The following is a 13870-nucleotide window of genomic DNA, read 5'->3' as shown; positions in this document are numbered from 1 at the left end:
GTGTACTTTTATGGAAGTGAGATATTTGATTAACTGGGGGCTAACACCATCTGCTGAACTAACAACTCATTCTAGACTGTGACCAGACAGCAAGAGCATTGCTATATTTTGGGTTCAAAATATGCCAGCAAGTGCCATTAATACTATTCATAGATCACAGACACCTTTTCGCAATGATCTTCAGTTCTGTCAGACCATTCAGGATACTGTTCCTCTCACACAAGGGGACACTAAGAGGTGTGATATTTGCATGTGAAACAACAATGCTGTCAACTTGAAATCTAATTAATTTAAAGAAAAAATGAAAATGAAGAACTACACTGGCCAACTGAGTTCCCGGACACTTTTTTTTTGGACTGTGCAATCAAACTTCTGAAACTGTGGCTCTCTTCTCCACCCCCCATTATTGTGTTAAATATCCACAAACAAAAAGGGAAACAGTGAAAGTGACTATACACAAGTGCTTTCAAATTTACTCTAAGGTTTCTTGCGACAAGTTCCAAAGCAAACTGAAAAGAATTTTTCCCTCTTTAATCTTTTTCGGTTATAATAATCTGAGGCATAACTCATGACAGTAGATGTAACATTTTCAGGCGTAAGTACTATTTTTAAGTTGACCGCCCTTTAAGTGGATCTAAATTCCAAGACCCTTTAATGTTAAAGGGTATCGTTTGCGTATCAGACATTTAGCATATACATAAAACCTACATCTAACCATAAATCTGGAACTTTTTGATGTCGAATCACTCAAATTATTTAGACCTTATATTCTGTATATTTCTCCTATATTTACACATTCTGACCTAGAGTTTCAATGTTTTTTTTGGGGGGGCGGTAAGGGAAGGGGGTTTCCATTTTAAACTTCTGAAATACAGTGTAATCTTATCTTCCAGCAACAAAAATGCCATTCCCTTATATAACGCTGCTCAAAAGTGATCATCTTTCCTACAACATGTAAAACGTTTTCATAACTAAAAAAAACTTAGTAAACTTTGCTTAAAAATAGGTTACTTCAACACCCACAAAAGAAAAACACCCCAAAACCCCCAAAGAACCACATGGAACACAAAACCACACTAGATTTAAAACAAAACAAAAAACAAAACAAAGCTATGGTGCTAAATTGAAAGATTCTTTGACAATTCAAATAACTGCAATTTTGCATATCAGGTGAAGAGTTAAAACACTCATAAGATACTGCAAATAAGTCGTTTCAAAGTAGCAGCCGTGATCTTTTTGCAGATGCAGACTAACAGGAGTACTTGTGGCTAGTACTTAGAGACTAACAAAAGCTTATGCTCAAATAAATTTGTTAGTCTCTAAGGTGCCACAAGTACTCCTGTTCTGTTTGTAAAAAAGAGACACTGTGTGTGTGTGTGTGTGTGTGTGTGTGTGTGTGTGTGTGTAATATAAGAGACAGAGACTAAGGTTTTGGTAAGAAAGTTAGTTGTAGGACAGCAACTATAGCTAATCATGAAACCTATAAACAATTTCAGTGCAGATGTTAAGAATCCTGTAAATAAGGATTAACTACTTAGATCTGATTTATTTTGCTTTAAATTCTCAATACTGTGTAATAACTCCTCAGAAACTTGAAAATTTAATTATTTCCCCTACCAAAGCTGTCCATTTGGCAAACACCATTCTTTCCCATTTCTCAGATGCAGAATTCGCCTCTATGTGCTCCATAAACATTAGCAACATCGGCATGAGTGTGCCAGAGTTCTGGCATATTAGTCTTACAACAGCACCTGGTGCCCCATTGTGTTAGCGGCTCTACAAAATACATAATAAAAGACTAACTGCCTTAAAGAGTTTACATCCAAATAGACAAGACAGACTGCTTGTGTGAACAACGGAGAGATACCCCCATTTAACAGACAAAGAACTGAGGCACCGAGAGTTTAATTCACTAGTCCATGGTCAGACAGAAAATCTGTAGGAGATCCAGGAACTGAACCCAACTCTCGTGAATCCCAGTCCAGTGTCAAACCATCCTTTCTCTGTGGAATACTGTGATTTTACTGCAACAGAGCCAAAAAAAGAGAATACTGCATCTCCTGTCTAGGTCCATGTGAAGGGATACATTATTCCCTCCCTAGTTTAGTAAGAGTACAAGAGTTACTTTCCAGGGACATTTACTTGTGGCCTGAGAACAACCATGCTCATTGTAGCCATGTTAATCATTTTTCCTGGGAGGGTTGTAAAAGTGAAGCTCCTGGAACAGGACAAGTGGGAGGTTCCCTTTACTCCTTCATATCCTTCTCAAGCTGCCAAATGGAAGCCATGGTATCATGAGGACTTTTTTTAAGTAACAGAAATAGCTAACCATTCACCTCATTGCCAATGTTTTCCCTTTTTTTGGTCAGCCTCCTTTCATTTGTTTTCTCTAAAGTGGATGAGAAAACCATGGCTGGTTGCTCTTATTTGCTAGAGTCTAAAAGTATGACGACACTGCAATGAAAGACGTGGGGCAATGAGTCTCAGAGCTTGAGTCAACTGACTTTGTATCACAGGACTCAGGCTGCAGGCCTAAAAACTGCAATGTAGACGTTCTGGCTTGGGCTAAAGCCCAGGCTCTGAGACCTCCCCGATCACGGGGTTTCCGAGTCTGGATTCTAGCCCAAGCCAGAACGTCTACACTGCTATTTTCAACCCCACAGCCTTAGTCCTGTGAGCCAGAGGCAGCTGACCTGGGCTCAGAGACTCACTATTGCAGGTTTTTCATTGCTTTGTAGACATACCTTAAGACTCAGAGTGGGGATTTAGTACAATAGCTTTGGACTAAGTCTGATGAGATAACTGATTTGGATAAAAAACACCCACGCTCCCAGAACCAGAATAGGATTGCAACTAGTGTAGACCAGAAGTTTTTCCAACTGCCATCTTTGGAATGGAAATACAGATAGAGGGATGAGTGCTTTTGAATTGCCTGCTGTAATTTTGCTTTGTTTGTTTTTAATTCTTGTTTCTAGTTAAAAATACTGCTGATTTATTTCAAGCCATTTAATCCGCATTCTCAGTTCCACAAGATGACTTGGGAAATAAAACATCATTCCCAAATAGAATCCATGGTGATTTCCTAAGTTAGAAGAATTGTAAGGTTCCTTGAGTATCTGACACATAGTGTCCACCAGCCAACTGATTTTAAATTAACCATTTATTTACACTAGTGCTCACTCCTTAACAGTTTTCTGATTTTACAAAGATTAAACTCCTCCATTCTAGTTTTTAGGGACATAGTATTTCAATTAACAATATACAGCTGTTGCATGATGTTCTGTTGCACATTACCTGTTCAACAATATAGCAGTCAGTGTTGAACATATTGAATAATGGGTGATGTTTAACAACCCCATACAAAACAATAAAATGTGTAGCAAATTGATATGCTAATCAGAGTAATTCAAAACATGAACTACAGCTTATATGATGGAATGCTAACGTGTGGCAGTTAGTCCCAAGACTAAACATTTTGAAGAGGTTGTGCAGACTGTAAATTGAGATCCTTAACTCTACATTTAAAAAGAAACAAAAACCAACTATCTATGACAGTCCAAATTTTGATTCCCTAAGTGATGGTTATCCTTCAGGCTGGACCAGCAGCATGCAGTAAATTTCAATAAACTTCCATCAGCAAAAATGTACCGTTAACCTGCCTGTAAAGCAATATCAATGCCCAACAGCTTATAATTTAAGTTCCCCATCTTGTAAACATTTATGCACTTAACTTTAGTTATTGTATTTAACTTCAGGAATGTTAAAAGTCACATTGATGGGCTTCGCTGATTTAAAAAAAAAATCATACTTTTTTTGCCCATCATGTTAGTTCTACCTAATTAGTTTAACACTAGTGGGTCACACACTTTGTAGCTTATTTGAGTCTTGTTTTCACACATACCAGAGGCTCCTTGAATTCCTCCATTCCACCCCACAAACTCCCTGCATACCACCTTCTCATCCACCTCTATTTCTGGGGGTCCTTGCAACTCTCCCCACTGTCTCCCTGCCACAGGTTTTGTGTGATCCTCCATTTCCACATCCTTCCATGACAGGGTCCCCCAGTTTCCCCCCATAGCAGTGGCCCTGTGCACCCCCATTCCGGCCCCCCTAATACTAAAGACTCTGTGCAGCTCCCCATTTCCCATTCATCATCTGTCTGGGAGATAAATCAGTCAATGTGTTAAATTGTTGGGATGGGCAGGTATGAGATGGAATATTCTGCTGGAATACGTTAATGGGTGCCATCAACCAGTTGTTTGATCTATAGACAACTGCAGAGGTGCTTGAAGCTGTAGTAGTGCTAAACAGATGGCAAGTGCTCCATGTGTTCCTCATTTCCTCCTAAATTAATAGGGTTCTAGCCACTGATGCCAAGACCATTCCCTGAAATTTTGGAATTGATCAGATGCAGCTTTCAAAAGTTATCACATTACAGATAAGAGAAATGCCATCAAGCTGAGCATAATGCCTTCACAAGCTTGGCCAAATGGCTGGAAAGCTCTCTTAATGCTTGTTAAAACACAGGCCAATATTGTTTATCCGTGTGTTAGCCTGCCAGCGTTAAGAGGACTTTCCTATCATGTTAAACTAACATGACTGAAAAACCACATCATTTTTGCCAAAGACAGGGTCGTTGACTTGAACATGACTGCTCATGTGCTTAAAGTTAAGCATGTGCATAAGCGCCTGCAGGATGGGGGCTTGCACAGACAAAATATCAAAAGAATGGAGACTAACAAAGAAATGCACCTGTGGTTGAGGCGCACTGCACTTCTAATTAGCTTCATGTTTTGAAACAGATACTCTCTCTTTAAAATGGAGGACTAAAGTTCATAGGCTTCAAGGAAGAAATATGTCTTAATGGGGAATCTGGAGGACAGTCAGATATAGCATAAAGGAGAAAATCCTGAAATGGAGAGTGCAGACATCGGTTCTGAACATTCCATTCCAAAAATGTAGGTTTGGTATTTTTAACTTGATTCCAGCCAATAAGAAACTTTTACATAAGAATTTTTTAAACAGCTGGCTTTTAAACTTAGAGAGGCTTTGCCAATAGGGACAAACATCACAATAATGTGAGGTGTTGGCTGGATGGCATTAGTTAGCAAGAAAATGAAATGACCTAATTTGTGTTAAAAAGCTGACAACTGTTGACAACAGAATAGCAGTTACTGAAATGTTGAGATTTTTAAAGGAGATGGGAGACATCTAACAATTATGATTTTCTTTCTGGATCTCTTTTTGTTCCTCTCTACACAGTACTCAATACTCCTCTCCCAGCTCTGACTGTGAAACCTTTACCACCTCACTTATCCTCCCTTCTGGCCAGCTCCTGTATCTTTGGGGTGCAGGAAGAGACAAGCAGCAGCAACTCCAGTCTCTTACCTACACAGATTCTAGCCTCGACACCTCTTCTCCTCTTCATTTAATTCAGGTTTTTTCTATCCTCTTTTTTTTTTTTGCACAGTCACTCTCAGCAATTCCTGCTACAATCTTACAAACCACTATAAGCCACATTACTTTCCCAGTACCGAAAACTTACTAAAACTACCTTCAAAATGAGGTGAGAGATCAGAGACGCTCATTACCAGCTGAAGCTCCCACAGTAGGTGGAACATTCACTTTTAAAACAAATATATCTCAAGTATTTGTTTATTAGTATCACTTAATTTACTGTATGTTGGCCAAAAACAGAGTGGTGGGAGAAGGGGACTGAATGTTTCACAGATTTACCAAAGCCCAAGAAAGAAGAAGATTGAAAGTTAAAAATTTTGAATAACCGTAAGAGAATTTAATTCAAACACTGCTGAGGGATTGAGCAACAATCTGAAAACAACGGCTCCCACAAAGTTTTAAGAAAGAAGAGAGAGATAATATCAGGTTACATGAAGATCTAAAATGAACTCAAACAATAAAATCATAATACATTCCCTGGTACCCAGACCCTCATGTCTCAGAGTGAGACTTGCTAGAATAATGTAACGATCAAGGTAGTAAAATACATCTAATTAGTAGCAATATAAAAACAGCCAATTGACATATATTAACTAAAACTTGTTTACTATTAGTTCATGTTGAAGCCTACCACTTCATTGTGATTCTTAAGTAATCGTATTTGGCATCCATTTAAATTAATTATAGGACTCAAACATACTATGGAGTCAATTCATTAAACATCTTTTACTAAGGACAGGTCTGAACAAGAATCTTTTGGCAATATTATAACTCTAGATAGGGGAGTGATTTTTGTGTCATTTTTATACTGATAAAAGCCTGTGTGTTGACACCATTATGCCAATACAACTTATTTTGTTTGGGGAACTGTTATAAGCTATGCCAGCAAAAGCACATTTTTGCCAGAAGCTATATCTACCTTTTCTAGTGTGGACTGGAACTTAGTGTATTCACTCAAATCTTACATAATGAAATTCAAGTATGTTTTGCTAAGAAATAGTCCTCTTGACAAATAACCTTGCATAGCAAACACAGAAGTGATTGTGTGACCTACTAAGTAAAGTTAAAATGTGTCATATACTAAATTTGTATCCAGGCTATGTAGTGTGCGTGATGAAACTCCCTTCAAGATTGAAGTACAGATTTGATGAGTAACATTAAAAGTGTCAGCTGAAGACAACTGGTATTTAAATACTAACTTGAAAATCCACTTTAGAATGTCTTAAATGCTTAAAGCCGTTCCAGTGTGGTAAGACAATTGTATTGTATATTCTCACACTATGGCTATCATGCAGCATTAAACTTTACTTGACAAAAAACACAATTTATGTAGTTCTATAACTTTAGAATCATTCCCTTCAAGTGGGCTCCATTTGACAATGACCCTGAAATATCTTATGTAAGAATTCTATGCTAGCTTTACCTTAAGGCTTTTACATAATATAAATTGGAAGCTAAGGTACAGTTTATCTCCCTCAATACAGTACTATTTAAAAAGAACTGCAAAATGCCAGCTCCTGAACACACATTACAAAGATGAGGTGTACCAAGGAATTAGAAAGCTCTTCAGCTTTCACAATGTTGTTATAAAAAGCAAACAAACTTGAAGGTGAACTACATGAGTAAACAACAAACCATAAGAAATTAACACTTCGTTCTAGCAAGTTGCACTCAGGTTTTGGCTGAATTTTAAAACATTCAGCCTTGCCTAGCAAAAGTCTCTTTTGGGTCTAACTGAATCTACAGGGGACAGAAAGAGAAAAAACAAAGAAGAAAAAACACAGAAGACAAAAATGAAGTACAAAGAACATTCTAAGAATTTGCAAGAATATCATCATGCCAGAATAAGACATATGCAAGAAATAACATCTTGAACACAGAAGTGAAATATATAATACTTGTATATACTTCATATTTCTATAAACTAAGTAGCTGGTATTGGAATTCCCATTCCTCAAGCTTCGCAACACATTAGGACATAAAAATCACTTACTAATGGCAGATTCAGTGCCTTCACTCTTTCATATGAAGACCACAAGGAACCAATAGTTACCTAGTAAGATGCAGTTTATGCTAAATTCAAGAGCAAGGCTAGTTCCTTGACAACAAAAAGCCACTTGACTGCGCAGGATTGAAAAAAAATCCTGCATTCATTTGTGCACTCCTAGTGGCAACAACTTAAAGTGGAAGAGAAAGATATAATTTTTTTTATTAACGCTAATGTTTAAATTATATAATACATAGGTTAAGAAAAGAGAGAGCGTCTGTACATCTAGGTATAGTGCTTACATTATTCACAAATACAAAGTTTGTTTTGTCGTAAGATACATACATTACACAAGAGATCTGAAGCAGTACAAAAAAAAAATCTTCCAATGGGACACATTTTGCATTACATATTTTATAGTAAAAATGTATCAATTATTACAGAGTTAATTATCTAGAAAGTCACAGGTTTATCATCAGACACACAGTGTGGATAATGTAATATCTTTACTGGACCAACTTCACACAGAAGAGCTCTGGGTAAGGTCTAAAGCTTCTCTCTCACCAACAGAAGCTGGTCCAATAAAAGATGTTATCTCACCTCCTCTTTCTAAAATTCTCAGATCAAAATGGCTACAACATTGCATACAATTATTATAGTCAGGCATTTGCAGCAGAGTAGATTTCACTGAAGTTTACCTTTGCAAACATTATTTTCAAATGAAAATTGAAAGATTTCACTATCTATTAGAGAGCTACACTTTTAATTCAACAATTTTTCTAGCAACTAACATGAAATTAAGGCTCCAGATAAAGTCAGAGCTGGTTTCCATGAAGAGGAAAAAAGATAGCTACACAAACTCTAGGCCCACCCTGTCCTGGAATCAGAGAAATAAATTCAAACACACGTCTTACCTGCTTAGTTTTCTTTCAACTTCTTTGGTAGCTTTAGCTTCCAATTCTCTGGAACAGAAAAGGATGTTGGTTACCATGTCAACAGAAGAGCAGAACAAATATAATTGGGGTGGGTTTAAAAGACACACTGATCTCCATGTGTTGGTTCCTCATGGGGGAGAAGCTAGCAATGATCTCTGAATACAGGTATCCATAGGTTTTATCTTGGGATGGAGAGAGAATAGGGATGGAGCAAAACATACAGACACCAATTAATCTATTTTTCCTCACACTCCCTTAAAACCTTTTGTTAAGCCACAAAAAAATAGTAAAAGTCTCTTCCATTAAAAAGGGACGAGGAAAAACTGTGCTTAACCTTAACGTAAAAATAAATAGAAGGCAAGATCTGAGCAGTATGCTACACAGAGACCTGACTTTGAATTATGGACACACAATAATGACATATGAACGTAGGAGATCAAACCTCCAAGGCAGTGGAAAACCGAACCAGGAGCAGGAGATTCAACCCCAAAGACATGACCAGCTCCAGTCTGGGCAAGTGTCGGATGTATTTGATCCCACAGAAACCCAAGATCCGTTCTTTTTAAACTCTGACAGCGCTTGTTTAGGCGGCGAGGATAATAAACTACCGATGCACAGAACTGCTTCTGGAGGCGGCGAGCCAGGCTCCGGCGGACAGCGGAGCTGGGGAGCTGAACACCACTCCTCTCTCCCCGACCACAGCACATTGTCGGCCGGGGTGGGCAGCCCTTCTGAGGCACGAGCTAGAGACACTCAAGTGGTTTACACCCGGTTACACCCAGGCCCAGCGGCAGCAGGGACGCGTTAACCGAAACTAACAGCGGCGCAGCCCGAGGGCACCCGCCGTGCAGCCCAGCGCAGGGCGGGGCGGGACTGGCGGGGTAGGAGGCGGGTCGGGACGGCAGCTACCCTCCAAGGCCGCCCGGCCAAAGGGGCGCATCACCCAGCTGCCCCCGTCCCCGCCGGCAAGGGGCTCGCCAAGGCCACGGGAAGAAACGAAGAGTGTCCCCCGCGCTCCGCGGTCTCCCCCAGCGCCCCCCCGCTCCGCTCCGCTCCGCGCCTCGCGGCCCCGCATCCCAGCGCCCTTCGCCCCTCCCCACCTATCACCTCATGTATGTAAAGTGCTCGGAGTCCGGCCCGGGGTGGCTGCGGCCCGGGCCCGGCGCTGGCTCGGCGGCTCTCTAGGCGGCCTGGGCCCGGCACAGTGGAGCTCGGGGGCCCGGCAGCTGCTGCAGCAGCGTCGCCGCCATTTCCTGCCTCCGTCCTAACTTGGCCGGGTCCGGCGCTGGCCCGCCGCACCGGAAGAGCAATCCCGCCGGGGACATCACTTCCGGGGCACGCAAACCCCCCAATATGGCGCCCTAGCAACCCCCCTAACAACCCGGAGGGCAGCGAACACGCCTCCTCCCCAGGAGGCGCCGCGGACAGACAGACACCCCCTGGGCATCACGCCAGCTCCCCGGGCGGACAGCCGCCTAGGCGAACAGAAAGCGTGAGGCCCCCCCCGCCGAGAGCCAGAACCCCCTGCAAAGACCCTCCCCCCCCGCCCCCACAGAGCGTCCCACAAGCGCCTCTCACGGCTCCCGCGTCCCTGCCACACACAGCCTGGGGCTACACTTAACGCTTGTGCTAGCCTCATGCCCGGGGCGGCAGGTTTGTAGAATGTTTTGTGGTGCCCAGAACAGGTCCAAGTTCCGCCCCCGCATATTGGTGCACCTAACAGACGGAATGGGCTGGGGCTGAGGGGCCTGGGAGGAGCCCCAGGCTGGGGTGCAGGGGGTGTGGGCAGGGGATGAGATGTTTGGGGGTGCAGGCAGGCTACTACAGGGCTGGGGCCAGAGAGGAGGACTCCACAGTCCCCCCAGCAGGACACGCACCCGGCACTGGCACTGCACAGGCTCATAGGGGCCAGGCCCCTCTCAGGTCCAGGAAGCCCCCTTACCTCCTCTGTGGTGGGTGTCAGGGGGAGGGGGAGCTGCCATCACATGTGCGCCTCCTCCCTCAGCCTGCCACCAGCGCTGCTCCCTTGTGTAGCCAGCAGCAGTCAGCAAGGGAGCGCAGCGCGGAGCGGCAGGGCAGCTGCCCGCTGCCCACGGCACAGGCACAGACGCTCTGGAGGAGATGGGTGAGGGTAGCAAGTAGGGCTGGGGGACACTCCAGGGGATGAGCACGGGGCAGTACGCGGGGCCAGGGGGGAGACCCGGTCCCAAATATTGGTGGAGCTGGGCACCTGGGCCCTGAATTTGCCGGAGCACGAGTACCACAGGCCCATATAACTTGCTGCCCCTACTCATGCTGCAGGTTAGGAGTATGAAAAAATACCACCCTTCCCTGCCCGTGCTTTGTACCCACATTTGCTGCCATGCCAGCAAAAGCCCTACTGTCTGTACCAGCAAATTCTTGCCCATGTAGACAGGGCCACAAAGAGCTCCTACTGCAGAGCCCCCCTCTTCTTTCATGGTGACACTACAACCCACCCTTACAATGTGAGCTCTACAGTACAATCCCCACCCCCTGTCTCCCTGGACCTGAGCCAAACCCTACCCCTTATATGAATCCCTCCCCCCATAATGTGTGACTTGAACTGCTACTTTAGAGGTAAATGTATACCCCAAATTAAGAAAAACAGTAAAAAAACTAAAAAAGAGCCACCGTGGATTAACAACCATGTAAAAGAAGCAGTGAGAGAGAAAAAGACTTCCTTTAAAAAGTGGAAGTCAAATCCTAGTGAGGCAAATAGAAAGGAGCACAAACACTGCCAACTTAAGTGCAAGAGTGTAATAAGAAAAGCCAAAGAGGAGTTTGAAGAACGGCTAGCCAAAAACTCCAAAGGTAATAACAAAATGTTTTTTAAGTACATCAGAAGCAGGAAGCCTGCTAAACAACCAGTGGGGCCCCTTGACGATCAAAATTCAAAAGGAGCGCTTAAAGATGATAAAGTCATTGCGGAGAAACTAAATGGATTCTTTGCTTCAGTCTTCACGGCTGAGGATGTTAGGGAGATTCCCAAACCTGAGCTGGCTTTTGTAGGTGACAAATCTGAGGAACTGTCACAGATTGAAGTGTCACTAGAGGAGGTTTTGGAATTAATTGATAAACTCAACATTAACAAGTCACCGGGACCAGATGGCATTCACCCAAGAGTTCTAAAAGAACTCAAATGTGAAGTTGCGGAACTATTAACTAAGGTTTGTAACCTGTCCTTTAAATCGGCTTCGGTACCCAATGACTGGAAGTTAGCTAATGTAACGCCAATATTTAAAAAGGGCTCTAGGGGTGATCCCGGCAATTACAGACCGGTAAGTCTAACGTCGGTACCGGGCAAATTAGTTGAAACAATAGTAAAGAATAAAATTGTCAGACACATAGAAAAACAAACTCTTGAGCAATAGTCAACATGGTTTCTGTAAAGGGAAATCGTGTCTTACTAATCTATTAGAGTTCTTTGAAGGGGTCAACAAACATGTGGACAAGGGGGATCCGGTGGACATAGTGTACTTAGATTTCCAGAAAGCCTTTGACAAGGTCCCTCACCAAAGGCTCTTACGTAAATTAAGCTGTCATGGGATAAAAGGAAAGGTCCTTTCATGGATTGAGAACTGGTTAAAGGACAGGGAACAAAGGGTAGGAATTAATGGTAAATTCTCAGAATGGAGAGGGGTAACTAGTGGTGTTCCCCAAGGGTCAGTCCTAGGACCAATCCTATTCAATTTATTCATAAATGATCTGGAGAAAGGGGTAAACAGTGAGGTGGCAAAGTTTGCAGATGATACTAAACTACTCAAGATAGTTAAGACCAAAGCAGATTGTGAAGAACTTCAAAAAGATCTCACAAAACTAAGTGATTGGGCAACAAAATGGCAAATGAAATTTAATGTGGATAAATGTAAAGTAATGCAAATTGGAAAAAATAACCCCAACTATACATACAACATGATGGGGGCTAATTTAGCTACAACGAGTCAGGAAAAAGATCTTGGAGTTATCGTGGATAGTTCTCTGAAGATGTCCACGCAGTGTGCAGAGGCGGTCAAAAAAGCAAACAGGATGTTAGGAATCATTAAAAAGGGGATAGAGAATAAGACTGAGAATATATTATTGCCCTTATATAAATCCATGGTACGCCCACATCTCGAATACTGTGTACAGATGTGGTCTCCTCACCTCAAAAAAGATATTCTAGCACTAGAAAAGGTTCAGAAAAGAGCAACTAAAATGATTAGGGGTTTAGAGAGGGTCCCATATGAGGAAAGATTAAAGAGGCTAGGACTCTTCAGTTTGGAAAAGAGAAGACTAAGGGGGGACATGATAGAGGTATATAAAATCATGAGTGATGTCGAGAAAGTGGATAAGGAAAAGTTATTTACTTATTCCCATAATACAAGAACTAGGGGTCACCAAATGAAATTAATAGGCATCAGGTTTAAAACAAATAAAAGGAAGTTCTTCACGCAGCACACAGTCAACTTGTGGAACTCCTTACCTGAGGAGGTTGTGAAGGCTAGGACTATAACAATGTTTAAAAGAGGACTGGATAAATTCATGGTGGCTAAGTCCATAAATGGCTATTAGCCAGGATGGGTAAGAATGGTGTCCCTAGCCTCTGTTCGTCAGAGGATGGAGATGGATGGCAGGAGAGAGATCACTTGATCATTGCCTGTTAGGTTCACTCCCTCAGGGGCACCTGGCATTGGCCACTGTCGGTAGACAGATACTGGGCTAGATGGACCTTTGGTCTGACCCGGTACGGCCTTTCTTATGTTCTTATTAATTAGATTTTTTTTATGTAAATGTCAATTTCACCACACAACGGAAAAAATATTTTTATCAACAGTAGTCATAATTTACAGCTAGGCAAAATAAAAATAATGCTGCTTGAAAATTTGTAAGAGTTTGATTTAAGAATATTTACTGTATATTTCAACAAGGACAAGTGTAGAGTCCTGCACTTAGGAAGAAAGAATCGCATGCACTGCTACAGGCTGGGAACTGACTTGCTAAGCAGCAGTTCTGCAGAAAAGGACCTGGGGATATGGTGGATGAGAAGCTGGATATGAGTCAGCAGTGTGCCCTCGTTGCCAAGAAGGCCAATGGCATATTGGGCTGTATTAGTAGGAGCATTGCCAGCAGATAAAGGGAAGTGATTATTCCCCTCTATTCGACACTAGTGAGGCCACATCTGGAGTATTGTGTTCACTTTTGGTCCCCCACAAAAGGGATGTGGACAAATTGGAGGGAGTCCAGCGGAGGGCAATGAAAATTATTAGGGGGCTGAGGCACATGTCTTACGGGGAGAGGCTGAGAGAACTGGGGTTATTTAGTCTGCAGAAGAGAAGAGTGAGGGGGGATTTGATAGCAGCCTTCAACTACCTGAAAGGGGGGTTCTAAAGAGGATGGAGCTAGGCTGTTCTCAGTGGTGGCAGATGACAGAACAAGAAGCAATGGTCTCAAGTTGCAGTGGGAAACACTATTTCACTAGGAGGGTGGTGAA

The 13870-nt window shown here is 42.4% G+C and overlaps 1 protein-coding gene across 4 annotated transcripts in view; it reads right to left on the bottom strand.

Moving 5' to 3' along the window:
* TNRC6A (trinucleotide repeat containing adaptor 6A) overlaps nucleotides 1-9642 on the bottom strand; it is an 87115-nt gene extending 77473 nt beyond the window's left edge. For all 4 annotated transcript variants that reach the window (XM_044978670.1, XM_044978671.1, XM_044978672.1 and 1 more), the window contains exons 1-2: nucleotides 9487-9642; nucleotides 8359-8406 (exon numbers count right to left, since the gene is read on the bottom strand). In XM_044978670.1, the coding sequence (XP_044834605.1) occupies nucleotides 8359-8406; nucleotides 9487-9491 (53 nt within the window). In that variant the 5' untranslated portion in view covers nucleotides 9492-9642. The remainder of the gene's footprint in view (nucleotides 1-8358; nucleotides 8407-9486) is intronic.
* Nucleotides 9643-13870: the final 4228 nt, after the last annotated feature.

The sequence above is a fragment of the Mauremys mutica genome, chromosome 11 (genome assembly GCF_020497125.1).
Source record: "Mauremys mutica isolate MM-2020 ecotype Southern chromosome 11, ASM2049712v1, whole genome shotgun sequence".
In the NCBI taxonomy this organism is placed as follows: Eukaryota; Metazoa; Chordata; order Testudines; family Geoemydidae; genus Mauremys; species Mauremys mutica.
The sequence above is the reverse complement of the archived record's forward strand: the minus strand, read 5'-3'. Positions and strand labels throughout refer to the sequence as shown.